General features: G+C 42.1%; 1 protein-coding gene across 2 annotated transcripts in view; it reads left to right on the top strand.

Moving 5' to 3' along the window:
• The window catches only part of LOC124619778 (intraflagellar transport protein 57 homolog), a 172,496-nt gene that overhangs the window by 43,900 nt on the left and 111,031 nt on the right, over positions 1 to 17,565 (top strand). For both annotated transcript variants that reach the window (XM_047146365.1, XM_047146364.1), the window contains exon 3: positions 17,257 to 17,419. In XM_047146365.1, the coding sequence (XP_047002321.1) occupies positions 17,257 to 17,419 (163 nt within the window). The remainder of the gene's footprint in view (positions 1 to 17,256; positions 17,420 to 17,565) is intronic.

The following is a 17,565-nucleotide window of genomic DNA, read 5'->3' as shown; positions in this document are numbered from 1 at the left end:
TTTTTCATTGTTTCGCCGGGAATTTTTTTCTTGAAGGACTCGAGTAGCTTAGCTGCCGTCAAACTGCCTAGAAAAGTCGATGCGTAGTAACGGGTGCACACTAGTTTTTTTTTTTTTTTTTTTTTTTTTTTTTTTTTTTTTTTTTTTTTTTTTTTTTTTCCCCCCCCCCCCCCCCCCAATAACACACTAACCCCCCAGCCCCATGAACCATGGACCTTGCCATTGGTGGGGAGGCTTGTGTACCTCAACGATACAGATAGCCATACCGTAGGAGCAACCACAACGGAGGGGTATCTGTTGAGAGGCCAGACAAGCGTGTGGTTCCTGAAGAGGGGCAGCAGCCTTTTCAGTAGTTGCAGGGGCAACAGTCTGGATGACTGACTGATCTGGCCTTGTAACACTAACCAAAACGGCCTTGCTGTGCTAGTACTGCGAACGGCTGAAAGCAAGGGGAAACTACAGCCGTAATTTTTCCCGAGGGCATGCAGCTTTACTGTATGGTTAAATGATGATGGCGTCCTCTTGGGTAAAATATTCCGGAGGTAAAATAGTCCCCCATTCGGATCTCCGGGTGGGGACTACTCAAGAGGATGTCGTTATCAGGAGAAAGAAAACTGGCGCTCTATGGATCGGAGCGTGGAATGTCAGACCCCTTAATCAGGCAGGTAGGTTAGAAAATTTAAAAAGGGAAATGGATAGGTTGAAGTTAGATATGGTGGGAATTAGTGAAGTTCGGTGGCAAGAGGAACAAGACTTTTGGTCATGTGAATACAGGGTTATAAATACAAAATCAAATAGGGGTACTGCAGGAGTAGGTTTAATAATAAAGAAAATAAGAGTGCGGGTAAGCTACTACAAACAGCATAGTGAACGCATTATTGTGGCCAAGATAGACACGAAGCCCATGCCTACTACAGTAGTACAAGTTTATATGCCAACTAGCTCTGCAAATGACGAAGAAATTGAAGAAATGTATGATGAAATAAAAGAAATTATTCAGATAGTGAAGGGAGACGAAAATTTAATAGTCATGGGTGACGAATTCAGCGGTAGGAAAAGGGAGAGAAGGAAACGTAGTACGTGAATATGGATTGGTGATCAGAAATGAAAGAGGAAGCCGCCTGGTAGAATTTTGCACAGAGCACAACTTAATCATAGCTAACACTTGGTTCAAAAATCATAAAAGAAGGTTGTATACATGGAAGAAGCCTGGAGATACTGACAGGTTTCAGTACGGATGTTAATGATGGTCTCTGGACATAATCCACATTTAGCACTATAAAGGTCTGTAGGTACTTTCACCTACCAGTCCTTGAATGCTGGATCTGAAAGCCAGCTATCTTGAAAATCAATCGACATGGCGCAGTCGCAGTGATCGTTGGTGGACAAAGAGGAACGATGGATGTAAATAAGGCTGCTCCTCGTTATTACGCATAACGAAATATGACACAATTAGTGTTACCTACCTTGTCAGTTTATAAAACTGTGCCCCGCACGTTCGCTGAACTGAATTCAACAGGTGAGCCGAGCACACTGACTAGTGACAGACTGTGTGATTTGAAAATCGAGCGAGGCACATTTGACAACACTGTCTCTGCCAAGCAGCAATCGGCGTTAATTATGGTATTATTAGTAGTGCTGCGTTTGTTGACCCTTTAAGAAACTATGAATGACAAGACTTATCAACCAGTCTTACTCCAGTAATCTGTTGCAAGTTGCTAGCTAATTTTACATGTACAGTACAGCAACTCAATTATAAAGACGAAAGACCAAAGTTCTGAAGGCTTCGCCACCTTTTTGTTCTAGCTTATTCCTTACCATGAGGCTTCTCTCTCTCTCTCTCTCTCTCTCTCTCTCTCTCTCTCTCTCTCTCTTGCTCTTTCTGTCTCTCTCTCTACACCTTTTTGTTCTAGCTTATTCCTTACCATGAGGCTTCTCTCTCTCTCTCTCTCTCTCTCTCTCTCTCTCTCTCTCTCTCTCTCTCTCTCTCTCTCTTGCTCTTTCTGTCTCTCTCTCTATCGGCTGCTATTGGTTGCTTGCTCTCGTCTCCCATCCACGATTTTTAAGTTATGAAGTCTGCCGGTTACGAATGACTTGGCCTCCCAGTTGTTTTACAGCCGAGGCGCTCTACTGTATGTAAAATTTATGAAGTGCTTCAGGACTTGGTAGACCTTCCGTTGTACATATACCGATTTTAATTTAAAGTCTAGATTGTATAGGAGCGTAAATGTTGATTTACTTGTAGAGGAATGATTTACCCACTTAATTTTAAAATATGGTTTTACTTGACATCCAGTACATTGATAATGTCGCTTTTTATGTATCCCTCCATACCTAGAAACGTAATAAACCCTGTTCGGCTGTTATTGTTGTCTTCACGTTACGTTTTCTTGCTGTTCTTTGACGTACTTGCAAGCACCCTCTCCATATTTTTCTGCTAATCAAGTCCACAATAAAGGAAACATTCTGGATGATAATTCAGTTTGTATATGCCTTGTAAAACCTGTTTAAGGATTTCCATTCCAGACTAGCTCTGTATATTTGGACCATTGAATCGGAACATTTGCCCTTGAAGATTTGCATGATCCGATGGCTGGAGAACTTAAATGTTGCGGGGTGTGCTCTAGTAACTGCTTCAGTATTTTCAAGTGTTTGTTGCAAAGATAGAGCACAAAAACAACCCGAAACATGCTAGCTACACGGTAGTCTATGATCGTTTGAAGGACATGCTACTCGGCTCAATAAACTCGTATTTCAAGACTCTTGCTCCAGAATTTTCTTCTTTAATTATTGACCAACTTACGTAATGTTTTTGTTTATCACTTATTTACCAGCTAGTATTTTCCTGTAATACTGCCTCGACTTTTTTTTTTTTTTTTTTTACGTATACCAAGTTATATTTTTTGGCATTGAATGTATAAACGGCAATTGTTTTATTTGTATTTAATCACGGTAACAGTGGCTGTATTATTATGGCGTTTCACGGTATTGGGATTTTGAGCAGGCATGTAACGATGTTAGCTGCTCAAAGCGATGGCTCGTCTTTCGTGTGATCGATTGCTGGCTTCGTCATCTCACCTCAGCTCGCAGCGATGTCTCTTCACACTTCATCCAGTCACTGGATCGCTTTGCATTGACCAGCTGATGCTGTGGTGACTCCTATTCTGTCCCATCCTTCATTGCCACTCCAGTCCCAGTCAGGCAGAACGCAGAATGCTCTCAAAGATCCCTAGACCTTGTTGTGAGTGCTCGCAGCCTTACGTCAGTGGGTGTTTAAATGTTGTGCAGTATATTCAGATTTTCGAATAAAAACAATGTAAAAGTTGATGCATCACTCTTCAAGAAAACATGACACCGAATACAGGTAAGTATAAACTCCACTTTGTAAAGGTGCTCCTAAATCGCTGCAGCAATGGTCACGAAATAAAAACTAAATAAATTGTGTTATTGGAAAACGGCTTATGGAAAGTTTAGGGGTTTTATACTTCTGAGCACTTTAGGAAACGAAATCCAGCAAAAAACAACGCGTTTTGGAAAGTTCGCAGCGGCATTTGGACTGCATATTTGCGTAATACGAAAGTATATGTATGAAATACATCAAATACAGCAGTTAAGTTTGCGAAGCATTCTTAGGTTCCTGCCTAACCACGCCCTCCGAGAAAAAACAGCAAACATTGTTAATGCCCAATATTATATGTGAAAGTTCAGCTTTTCATGAGGATATAGTGTACTTACATTACTTTAACCCATTAACCTTTCGTCTTTGTATGGTATTGCTACTTAACAATGATGCTGCTAGTGGTTGAGTACATAACATGTCTTATGCACTGACCGAGGCCAATGAGAAAGACAGGCCGCGGTGCGTACGTCACAAAGAACGGCCTCAGCTCGCTCGTTCCCTTAACTCAGCGGGCAAAATGCGCTTTTAAATCTGTTAACTCGCAACCGGGTGCGTGCATACTAACAAGAATTTCATCTTGTACTGGAATTCGTTATTATGAAGTCTTACTGATAACTGTTCGTACAGCAAAATTTAAAATCAATTCTCGATAGAAATGGTATAACCACTCGTTTACAGCATTTAGTCTCTTCTTCGTAACAGTTCTCCTTTCATAGAAGATGTGATGCCTTACTCAAGTGATAATCATTTTGGCATGATTTTAATTGCCAAATTAGAGCCTGTTAGTAGGCCTACGGACTTCCTATCATTGTAGGACTAATAATAGTGGATTCCAATAGACAATGCAATTCTCGTTCGTACATACACATTTAGTTACGAGTTAACTGGTGTAGAAATGCACTTTGCTTAGTTGAGCGAGCTCGGCCTACGTTCGTAACGTACGCGCCGCGGCCTGTCTTTCTCGTAGGCCTCGTGCTCTGAATAACTGCCATCATTCGCTAGCGAAATCACGTGACATGAGCTATGACTGGCTGACAAAAGTGCATTGCTCAATGCAATCTCTATTTTAAGGCTTCGGAAGCTACCGTGCTGTAACTTGTGGAATTTGTGTATATACTTTCACAATACGAAAATAAACTCTGTCCATATTGTCTCGCATCAAACATCTTTCCAAACGCATTGTTTTTCCTGTTTCCTAAAGTGCTGGGATGTCCTCAGCCGGTATAAGACCTTCACTATTCAAAGGACTGATAGGTTTTACAGCTCCGAGGGAAAGTATACTGTTGCTTAACATGGATGTATTTTCACCCGCTTTATATGTAATTTCATCCGGGAGAAATTGTGTTTTTAACCGGGAAATCTGGGAAATATACGGGATTTTTTTTTTCTTGTCCACGTAGACACCCTGCTCACTTCTCGGTTAGCTATAAATAAATATTTGTTGGAAGTATCTCCACAAGAATGCAAATGCCTTTATTAACAAAAACTTTCAACTGCAGCTAATAGAATCGCTTTTTGGTCAGAAGTACATTCGGAAAAGACCATGTGTATGTGGCCTTAATTGGTGTAAAAAGCTTAGAAGGTGCAATTTGTGAAGAACATAAAAAAATTGATAACAAAAAAAGTATGCTTGCAGTCTACATGAGTGCCCACTAGTGCATGCTTCTGTGTGTGTGTGTGTGTGTGTGTGTGTGTGTGTGTGCGTGCGTGCGCACTTGTAGAGGGGAGTGATCACATAGGATTTTGAACAGGAAACCGTGCCGGATTCTGAACGGGAAACCAGGCCTGGAAACGACATCCAGTGATGCTACAGATCATCAAAGTTATAGGTGCCAGTGCCTGTAAATGTTTGTATATGCAGGAGGATTCTATTATGATGTTACAGACTTTCAAGGTTGGTGGTAATAGATAAATGTATCAATTTGAGGTTAAGGTCCCTGGTTCAGAAATGAATGGGTCGAAAGTTACAAGTGAAAATCATACCTCTGATACCTCTGACAATGGAATACATGTAACAGTATTGTTGTTGCTAAGAATGTGGTGTATGCAACTTTCATAGATGCTAGTATGGAACAGAACAAGAAAAAATGGGTAATAAACATGGGCTCTAAAATGCCTGCCTTAAGAGCTATGAGCACTTGTTCATCTTCGCTAGTGTGAAACACATCTCCTCTATTTTGACTCGTTCATTTCCAGTACAGGAACCCTTACCTTAAACTGGGACATTTATCCTTATCCAACGGAGTAGCTGCTTCCTCTGTGTAGCACATCCCTAACGTATCAAGGGGTGTCCTACAATTTCCCACCTGGTGATGATGGTCTCGAAATCTGCACCCAAGACCGTCACAGAGTCGTTGAAGCCTTTGGTTGAGACCCTTCATTCATCTCCAAACCAAAGGACCTCATCAACCCTGGAAACAATGCTGCAAACAGCAAGCTCTGCTTGCAGCCTGCACAACAGGTCAATAGCAACTCCACCAGCTGCCTGTATGAACCAATGAACCCATGTGACATGCGTCATTGGTGCCAAATAGCTGCAGGCAAGCCCACCTCCACAGCTCAGATAATGGCCTCGGCAGACATACCGAGCACATATTGGCGTTCTTTCCAGCCCCAAATGCTGTCTTCCTAAGGGGCTGTGTGACATGCCTAATGTTGGAGCTCCTGATAACTACCAAGCCCCTGCCAACGTGTGCCTGCTCAGACCTTGTGAAAGGAATGGTCACCCACTTACCCATAGGGTTAACAGGCAAGGCCAGACACCAAGCCCCTCCACATTCGCTCTCCGCCTCAAGTGAAAAGAACACATTACATCCTGCCAATCACCCTACTTGACGGCAGATCCACTGTGTTGGGTACACTAGAAGATGCCTTGCCAGCAGAGCCAGTGGGTGAAACATACACCCCAGGTGTCCCATGCGACACACCAGGTTCTCTGCCACTGCTACATCCCAAGGCAGCAGCCCGAATGCAGCTGACTGTAGCCAAAAGCACATTTAACTGTTCGTGAACTGCAGCCAGCTCCTCCTGCATCCACACACAGCACACACATATCCTACCCGTCCTAGCAAGACTTACTGAAGAAGTAAACTATAAAAGTTGACAGACACCTAGATATGCAACTTGTTACCCTCCTGAAATGTCACCAATGGATACTAATACCTTAATGAACTGTGTAGCTGGCTGTTCAGAAGAAATGACAACTGAGTTACAGATAGTCAAGTAACTGTTTGAGTATAAACTTACAAACCAAGAAATTAATCCTTTTAAATACAAAAACATGAATCAAATTTAAGCAATATGTACTACTAAGAAAACACAGGAAAAGCTAAATATGTAACTTGCTGTTCTGGAGATGTATCACAGGTGGAGCCTGGAGCTGGACTGAGTTGTTAACTAGGCTGAATCAGAGAGTCGCTTGTCTTCAAAACAAACAAATGAGCAACTACTGCCCTACCGACTGCCTGAATATATACAAAACACATAATTAAACATCTTAAATACAACAACATGCTCAAAATGTAAGCCGTATAAACTAATAAGAAAATGCAGGAAAAGCAAAATATGGAACTTGCTGCTCTGGAGATGTGGCACAGGCGACGCCTATTATTAGTGGATGCAGAAATGTTTTGCAATTGCTAAATATGTCTGGGAACTGGATATACTTCATAATCTCCTTCTTCCCCAATCTCTCTGTCCACCTCCTCTTCCACCCTCTCTCCGACCTTGAGCCTTGTTTACTCTCATTCGAAACAAAACAATGACTGGAAGTTGAATTCACTTAAAATTAATGGGAAAATGGTTGATATCATTGGTATGTGGGATATGAGGGAGAACTTTCCAGCTGCTGGATCTGTGTGGACAGTAGTTTCAATGAAAGTATTTTGCATAGTTTTAATCTGCGGATCGGTAGTGTTACAACTTTTGGATGATTCAGATTCCACAGTAGTATTCTGATCATAAGCCAATAAGCCATAGAAACTATTTTCCTACTTTCTGTTGAAATCAATTGAGAGGGACAAAAAGAAACAGCACATAATTATGTGTACAATTTTTGTTTAAAATTATATATGAGGACAAAGGATATATTTGAGGGAACCCATCTGTCTTATCATATAAATGCTCCGCTACTGTAGTTAAAACAAATTGTGAAAATGTTGATGAAAAGTTTTCTTTCTCGCAGTTTGTTTTAATAGAAAACCTGCAAATTGCTTAAAAAATATATATCAAGAACTTCGAGATATTTGTTAATACCATTTTCCCTTTATATATTACATATAAAAAAATAAAAAATACAGCCTTTACCTGCCCAAACATTTATAAGAGCATCACAAAAAATTTGAACCAATCAGTCAAGAACTTTTCGAGATATTAGCTAACAACTTTCATCCATTATATATTTTTTATGTATAATTATATGTTACATATATTAAAAATATGTAGCGTTTGTGTCTCAAAATGTTTATTAGAGTAATTTCTAAGAATTTTGAGTAAAGCAGTGAAGACTTCTAGAGTTTCTAGAGGGGAGGGAGTACATGATATTTTTAATAGGAACCCATGTCAGGAAATGTCACCCAACGACGTTACGGAGCATCAAAGTTACAGGCACCAGTACCTGTAAATGTATGTATATACAGAGTACTTACAGAGTGCACATGAAGGTTTTTTAGGCTATGGGGTAGTTTGAGGTATTCGAACATTCGTCAATCTATGCACAGATAGGGACATCAGACCATCTTCAGAGGAAAGACATTTTTACTGTCAGATTTTTTTCAGTAAATTGTCGAAGTATTCGTATCAAAGTTACTGAATTTACTGCCCTCCAGAAAAGTTCTCACACTCAAATTATTCTTGGGACTGAGAGCTGGCTAAAACTTGAAGTAGAGAGTGATTCTTGGACTGTTTATTAGAAGGAAGGATTAGGCAGCTTACTAGGCAGAGTGTTCATTGCAGTCGACAAAAATGTTGTATCCATTGAGGCTGAAATTGAGTTTGATAGTGAAGTTATATGGTTGCATATAATGGGTCAAGATGAAACTAAGTTGATTTTTGGATGTGTTTACTGGCTACCCAATTCCACTGTGGCAGTTTTAAATCGATTGAAAGTAAGTCTACTGACAGCGTGCGTAAATACCCAGATCATGCGATATTAGTTGGAGGCGACTTTAACCTACCTATTGTAGACTGGCACGTCTATGGATTCATTGCAGGGGATGCAGACACACTGTCTCGTGAAGAACTGTTAACACAGTTTTTCAAAAACTGTCTTGAGCAGCAAGTTTGGCTGCCCACACACAACGGAAATATCTTAGTCATTGTAGCTACTAACAGGCCGGGCTTTATAGAAGGCATTAGTATAGAGATGGGGACTATGGTTATGAAAGTTAATAAATCAGTCAACAAGACTAGAAGAGTGTTTCTGCTAGCAAGAGCAGATAAGCAGTTGTTATTATTGTTATAACTTCAAGTTGAACAAATATATTTCAAGGAAGACGCAATACATGAAAGTCACAGATCAAGTAAACAGAGTAAGACATGTGTACACTGTAACAGTCAAATGATAACTGAGTCCAAGTCTAGCAGCCGCTGGCTGGATGGCCGCTTAGGTGGCGCTGCTGCGTGGCTGGCTGGCAGACAGCGCCGCATGTAGAGGACGCGCGTAACTGTGCGGCGGCACTTTGAAAGATCGGTGAGTCACAACACTTTTCCCCCCTTCGAATTTTTTGCACAGGTCTTGATGGAGGTGGCCTGCAGATTGCTAACATCCGTAGGTGTTGTTTGACTGGCCGTAAAGTCTCGAGGAGGAAGCTTCCCGTACGGACGGAAGTGTCCCCGATGATAACGGGTCGAGATGACAGGAGACGTGGGGGTCGAATCTGCTGGGGCCCCGTGCGCCAATCTGCCCACTGCAGCAAGTCTGGTTGTTATAACAGGAGACATGGGCAAAGTGCCCGCGTCCGTAGGAGAAGGAGGCGAGTAGAGTTGCTCCGACAGATGATGGTCATCTGGTTCCTGCTTGGGCACGTCTCCTGGTGGTGTCAGTTCTTGTGCTGGCACTGATATGATGGTGAGAGGACTGCGTTGTGAGTAATGAGAGATTCCAGTATCCCGAGCGTCGGGTAGAGCCGAAGGTGGTGTAACGGCATCTGGAACAGGCGTTGCCAGCACACGAGGCCAAAGCTGGTCCAAATGACGCACTGCAACACCCATGTCCATTTGGATCTCATATAGGCGTCGGCCACGGTGTCGTAAGATGCGGCCAGGACTCCATTTTGGTCACCTGCCATATCCCCGTACCCATACAAGGTCGTCGGTGGTGAACCGGCCAAGCGAAGGCACCTGCGGCTGTGATGTGGAAGGCCACAGAAGATGAAGTAGCGTGCGGGGCTGTCGGCCATGTAAGAGCTCAGCCGGGCTGTGGTCACCCATAGGGGTGAAACGGTAAGAAGCAGAAGAACTCAGGAGTTTCCTCATCTGAGCCTTAAATGTGCAGACCAGTCGTTGAGCCTCACCGTTTGACTGTGGATGGAACGGAGGGGCCATGACATGCATGACGCTGTGACAGGCACAAAAATCTGCAAAATCGGGAGAGGCAAATTGTAGACCATTATCAGTAACAAAAGTAGAGGGAAGGCCTTCCAAAGAGAAAAAGCGAGCTAGAGCATTGGTGGTTGCCGCGGTGGTAGGCGACGTGCAACGGACAATGAAAGGAAAGTTAGAGTAGGCGTCAATAACGAGAAGCCAATAAGTACCTAAAAAAGATCCCACGAAGTCAGCTTGAAGATGCTCCCAGGGCTTCTCAGGTGAAGGCCACAGTGACAAAGATGACTTCGGGGCGGCTGCCTGTGATGCACAAGGGCCGCAGGCAGCGACCATGTGTGCAATTTCAGAGGCGATGCCGGGCCAGTACACATGACAGCGCGCCAGAGATTTTGTGCGAGAGACACCCCAGTGCCCTTTGTGAAGGAGGCGCAAGACCGAAGCACGCAAAGACGCAGGTACCACAACACGCGGCGAAGCATTTTCGGTGGGAAGGAGGATAACACCATCCCTAGCCATGAAGCAGTAACGCAAAGTGTAGTAGTTCCACAACGGATCGGAAGTCTTAGCGGACGGATGATGTGGCCAACCCTTCTGAATACTACGTAAAACCCGGGAGAGGGTAGGGTCAGAACCCGTAGCAGCCACCAGCCGGTCCCCGGTGATGGGGAACCCGTCCACAACCCGCTGCTCGCCAACATCCAGGTGCAAACACAAAAGTTTGTCCCTATTGATTGCCAGATCAGGACCCATGGGAAGGCAAGACAGTGTATCAGCATTTGCATGTTGAGCCGTCGGCCGGAAATAACTCTCATAATTGAAACAAGACAAGTAAAGAGCCCGACGCTGGAGGCGGTGTGCAGCCTTGTCGGGAAGTGACGTTGATGGATGAAACAAGGAAACAAGTGGTTTGTGATTCGTAAGAAGATGGATCCATAGAGAAAAACACCAGACTTATGAAGAGCATAAATAATGGCGAAAGCTTCTTTTTCAATTTGAGAATACTTTCGTTGGGCATCCGTGAGCATTTCGGAGGCACAAGCAATGGGTTGTTCAGAACCCTCAGAAAAACGGTGTGCAAGGACTGCACCGACCCCGTATTGAGAGGTGTCCGTGGCAAGAACAAGATGTTGGCCAGGTTGATAAGTAGCCAGGCACAGGGCCTGTTTCAGCATAGTCTTCAATTTCTGGAAAGCCGCATTGCATGATGCGGACCAGTGAAAAGGCACGTTTTTATGCAACAGGCGATGCAATGACTGAGCCACCGAAGCAGCAGACTGTAAAAACTTGTGATAGTATGCTATTTTCCCCAAGAAGGCCTGCAGTTCCTTAACAAATGTAGACGAGGAAGGACATTGATCGCAGCAACAGTTTACTGAAGCAGACAAATACCATCCTGAGAGAGTTGAAACCCCAAGTATGTGATAGATGCCTGAAAAAATTTTGATTTCTGAAGGTTACACTTAAGACCGGCAGTCTGTAAGACATGAAAAAGTATGTGGAGATTTTGAAGGTGTTCGTCAGTGGTGGAGCCAGTGACAACAATGTTGTCCTGGTAATTTATACACCCAGGGACAGTGAGCAGTAATTGTTCCAAGAATTGCTGAAAGAGAGCAGGGGCGCTGGCAACCCTGAATGGCAATCGTTGGTATTGATAGAGGCCGAAAGGCGTATTAAGGACCAGAAACTGCCGGTAAGCAGCATCGAGAGGAAGTTGATGATAAGCTTCTGACAGGTCAAGTTTAGAAAAATACTGGCCTCCAGCAAGTTTAGTGAACAATTCTTCAGGTTGAGGGATAGGGTAAGTAGGGTAAGTGTCGATAAGGCATTGAGCATTTACAGTGGCTTTGAAATCGCCACAGAGACGAATATCACCATTTGGCTTAGCAATGACGACGACAGGAGAGGACCACTCACTGGAAGTGACAGGAAGTAAGACCCCTGAAGAAATGAGACGATCCAGCTCCCATTTTACCTGATCACGAAGGGCCACAGGAATGGGCCGAGCCCGACAAAACTTAGGCCGAGCAGTGGGTTTGAGCGTGATATGAGCTTCAAAGTCATTTGCATGGCCTAACCCAAGGGACGAAAATGTTGTCGACAAGGAATCCAATTGAGCATAAAGAATAGCATCAGAGACAATATTGACAGAGTCGTCTATTGAGAACCCAAAAACGCGAAAGGCATCGAAACCAAAAATATTCTCCGCGTTACTATGGTCGACCACAAATATGGGAACAGTGCGAACGACAGATTTGTAAGATACCTCAGCACCAAATTGTCCCAAGAGAGAAATCTTCTGTTTATTGTAAGTCCGTAATTGCCTAGTGACAGGTGACAAGATTGGAGAACCCAACTGAAGATACGTCTGAGTATTGATAATAGTGGCAGAAGAACCAGTATCCACCTGCATCTGAACATCTCAACCAAGTATTTGGACAGTGAGGAATAACTTCCCTGAAAGGGAAGAAGTAAAATTGACAGACAACACAGAATCAGCGCCGTATTCGTGAACATCATGTGTGCGGTCGGATTTGCAAACGGATGGCACATGACCCTTTTTTTTTTGCATTTGTGACACACGGCCCAACGTTGTGGACAGTCTTCTCGTGAGTGTTTCGTAAAACACCGCAGCGGACGTGAAGGAAGTTGCCGTGGGCTTTGCTGCAGTTTCTTAGAGGTTTGTTTACGGTTAGGCCGAGGCTGCGTTTGGGAGCGTACTGTGGCCACGTCGGCCGGCGGGAACACGCCACAAGCTTCATCAACATCGCACAGAGGTTGTATTTCCCCTACGTCGCCCCATGCCTCTATTTGTGATCCAGCGGCGCGAGAAATTTCAAAAGACTGAGTGAGGGATAGGACTTCATCTAGAGTCGGATTCGCCAACTGAAGGGCATGTTGCCTAACATCTTTGTTGGGCGCCGATCGGATAGTAGCATCCCGTACCATGGAATCAGCATAGGATTCTTTGTGAACTTCAGTAACAAATTGACACTTTCTACTGAGGCCGTGAAGTTCAGCAGCCCAAGCGCGATAGGATTGATTCGGTTGTTTTCGGCAACGATAAAAGGCAACACAAGAGGCTACCACATGTGTTTGCTTTTGAAAATAGACGGACAGAAGTGAGCACATTTCAGCAAAGGACAAAGACGCAGGATCTTTCAAAGGAGCCAATTGCGACAACATCCGATACATTTGAGGTGAAATCCGTGAAAGGAACAGAGACTTACATATTTGTTCATCCGCGACATGAAATTCCAAGAAGTGCTGTCGAAGACGTTTTTCGTAATCAGACCAGTCTTCCGCCGTCTCGTCGTAAGGAGGAAAAGTAGGTAGAGACAACGAGAGATGCCCCGCATTTGATGCCGCGACAAAATCACGAATCGTATTTGTGAGAAGCGTTTGCTGTTCTATGAGACTTTGCCATAGTTGCTCTTAAGTAGCCATGGAAACATGTTGGTCAATGATGGAAAAGAAAAATCCCATCCTCGTCGCCAATTGTTATAACTTCAAGTTGAACAAATATATTTCAAGGAAGATGCAATACATGAAACTCTCAGATCAAGTAAACAGAGTAAGACGTGTGTACACTTTAATACTCAAATCATAACTGCGTCCAAGTCTAGCGGCTGCTGGCTGGCTGGCCACTAAGGTGGCGCTGCTGCTGCATGGCTGGCAGACAGCGCCGCATGTAGAGGACGCGCGTAACTGCACGGCGGCACTTTGAAAGATCAGCGAGACGCAACAGTTATCTCACATAGACAGTGAATTGCAATAATTTAGTTCCAGTATGATGGGCAAAATTTAAACAGATTGTAAACCATGCTCTGGACAAGTATGTGCCTAGTAAGTGGATTAAGGACGGAAAAGACTCACCAGGGTTTAGCAATGAAATTTTGAAAATGCTGAGGAAGCAGAGGTTTTTGCATTCTTGATTCAAAAGAGAATGTGCAAATGACGACAGGCAAAGGTTATAGAAACCGAGTAAATTCTGGTCGTATATAAAATTGCTAAGTGGTTCTAAGGCTTCCATCCACTCACTTGATGACCAGTCTGATGAGGCAGTTGAAAATAGCAAGACAGAAGCTGAAGTTTTAAATTCTGTGTATGAAATAATTCGTGCAGGAGCATCGTACAGATGTACTGTCGTTTGACCATCGCACAGGGTCCAGTACGGACAGCGTAGTAAGAAGCATCCCTGGTGTAGGGAAACAACTGAAAGAGTTGAAAAAAAGGAGGGGTTTTACAAGGAGTACTCAGCGGCATTGACCCGTTACTCAGCTTGCATTTATCATGAATATCTTGCCCAGCAAAAAGACCCAAGCAACTGGAAAAAAGTGCAGGTGACTCCTGTATATAAGAAGGGTAAAACAGTGGACTGGCAAAGTAACAGACCAATATCACTAACATCAGTTTACTGCAGAATTTTAAAGCATATCATGAGTTTAAATATAATAAATTTTCTAGAGACTGAAAAGGTGAAGTCCACATATCATTTCGATTTTAGAAATCACCGTTCATGTGAAACTCAGCTTGCCCTTTCCTCACATGCATGATATACAACAAATTGTAGGTGAAAGGCAAGAGGCAGATTTCACATTTCCAGGTTTCTGAAAAGCATTTGACTTGGTAACCCATAGCAGAATATTAACAAAGGTATGAGCATATGGAATAGGTTCCCAGCTATGTGAGTGGCTTGAAGACTTCTTGAGGTATAGTACCCAGTACATTGTCCTCAACAGTGAGTCTTCATCAGAAACAAGTGTATTGTCAGGAGTCCCCCAAGGAAGTGGAATAGGACTACCGTTATTTTCTGTATATATAAATGATTTAGCGGACACAGTGGGCAGCAGTCTGCAGTTGTTTGCTGATGATGTGGTGTACAGGAAGATGTTGAAGATGAGTGACTTTAGGATGATTCAGGATGACTTAGACAAAAATACAGCAGTGTCCTGCTTGACAGAGTCATGTTGTTTAAATATCTGGGCATAATGTTGCAAAATGATATGAAATGGAATGAGCATGTGAAGATTGTGGTAGGGAAGATGAATGGTCGACTTCGGTTTATTGGGAGGATTTTAAGAAGGTGTGATTCATCTGTAGAAGACCATATAGGGCACTAGTGTGACCTATCTTGAGTACTGCTTGAGTGTTTGGGATTTTCACCAGGTTAATTTTACTAGATGACTGTGTATGTATTTTTGTAGAGATGTAGGTATAAAAATGTATGCAATGCCAGTATGTAGTTACATAAAGAACATGTTTCTATTATTTTGATATATGTCGCATCTAAAAGCATACATTATATTTTCTAATTATATTTAAATGCCTCAATTTGTTACATTTGTGCAGGAGTAGAGTTTTTCAACACTTTCAAATTGTTTCTCCCTTCTATTTTAACGTTTTATGGTGCCTACATTTTTTATCCAATCCCCTTGTGATGACTAATTTGTGATTAACATACTCAGTTAATAGAGCATACTCAAATGCAGCCTCCCCAAAAGCCTCCAACATTCCGCTTGTAAGGGTACAACTCTCTGTTTGTCGTAGAGCCTTTAAATGATGCCGTCATTGTGAGTCTTCAGGTGTCTTAGAAGCTGGAAGAGACGCATGATGCCCAGCGGTTAAAATGTGATGAGTTTGTGACTGATTTTAATATGGAGGTATGGATTAAACACATAAAGGATTGTAGAACCATTGTATGCATTACATGGAATCATATTATGCAGAATATATCAAACTATAAAGCATTTTCACAAATATAGTAAAGTCCAAAATCAAAGAGTAAATAGGTTTTACAAAAAGTAATTATTGTTGCATATTTCGTGTTATATTCTCCAAATCAATAAATATGTTGTACTACACACTTTCGGAAGTTGCCTGTCTTCTTCCTCAGCACTGAAACTGTCTCCATAGCAAATTTTCTCAAAATCAGTTCAGCAGTTTAGTTGTGAAAATGTAACAGATGGAGTTACTTTTGCATTTATACTATTAGTATGGACATATAAAATCTGTGCTTATAAATGAAGACAGGTTGTAGTTTAAGGATGCTACCAAAAATCTTGAACCTGATACTATAATAAATGTGTGGATGGTCATAGGCTACACATATTTTTAATATACTTGGTATATAAGTATGTATGTACTAAAGGGGCAATGTTGTTGGCAGGAATTCGAAAAGTTCTTTGTCAATTTACTTCAAATATTTACATAATACTCTAACAAAAATTCGGGCAAACATAGGCTACACATTTTTAATGTATGTGGTACATAAGTATAGATATACCTTATGTAAAGGGGCGTCATTATTAGCAAAAATCATGAAAAGTTATTGACTGGCATACTTAAAATTTTTACATGATGCTCTCATGAGCATTTGGACAGACATCGGCCATGTATTTTTGAAATATATGAATATGTATGTAATACGTGAAGGGGAAAAGTTGTTGACAAAATTCTCAATAGTTCTTCTCTGATTTACTTTAAACTCTTACGTGATACAGTAATAGACATTCAAACAGACATGTGCTACATATTTTTTAAACAACAGTGTACTGGTTTCCTGTTAAAGCCTACTGCAAGAAGGAAAATCGTACTCTGTGCTCTGCTGTGAAAATTTACAGTTTTGTTTCTCCTATATACATTCTTTCTCATTACATATATTTTTTAAAATTTCGTACACAACAATGTGTAATTTTGTTTTCTTTCTTGCTGTCAGTTTTCACAGAGGACACAAAAATAGTGTATATGGCTTATGATCAGAATAGTACTGCGAAATATGAATTTGCAATAATTATAAACAAGTCTTAAGGTCATAGAGCAGATGGACAGAAAACAGGTTTTTTTTGGGGGGGGGGGGGGGGGGAAATGGGAACAAAGGAGGAAAATCGAAATGAACAAAAAGAGGTGGGGTGTAAAGATGGAGGGAGGCGGAGCCAGTGAGAGATAGACAGAGAGAGCATGGAGGAGATGACGGACACAGTTTGGGGGGGGGGGGGGGGGCAGGAGGAGGAGATGGGCAAAGAGGACAAGATGGACAGAGAGAGGGGGAGAAGAAGATTAGGATGTGTATACAATTTCCATGCATATTTATTAATTGTGAAATGTTGCTGGGTTCGCTAGTAGTATGTATAATAAATGCTGAATTAACCCTCCAAAATTGTCATAGTTATTAATTACTTTCATTATGTGAAGATACTGGATTAGAAATGTGATGCCAAAATTAATAAGAACACAATATTACACATAAATGTTATATTCGAAGTTGGTATTCTCGGTGTATTATCTCTTGAGAAAAGATTTGTTTTGCTTTTCAGGCACTACTTTGCAATTAAGACGAACCCTGGTGAACAGTTTTATCTCTTCACTTCTCTGGCAGCGTGGCTTATACGCAAAATGGGTAAAATATTTGAACAGCCACAGGAATATGATGATCCAAACTCTACAATATCTGGCATTCTGGATGTGCTTCGAGAGACTGTGAGTTTTGTTTGAGGTTTATTAAATTTATTTTACTGCTGTACAGGAGAGATAATTTTGCATCATTTATTCCCATTACTGGAGAAACTGAATGTTACAATTGTTGACAAAGCCCTGCAGGAAATTCTGCCCACAAAAATAGTGTA

This window comes from Schistocerca americana, chromosome 6, assembly GCF_021461395.2.
Source record: "Schistocerca americana isolate TAMUIC-IGC-003095 chromosome 6, iqSchAmer2.1, whole genome shotgun sequence".
Lineage (NCBI taxonomy): Eukaryota > Metazoa > Arthropoda > Insecta > Orthoptera > Acrididae > Schistocerca > Schistocerca americana.
The sequence above is the reverse complement of the archived record's forward strand: the minus strand, read 5'-3'. Positions and strand labels throughout refer to the sequence as shown.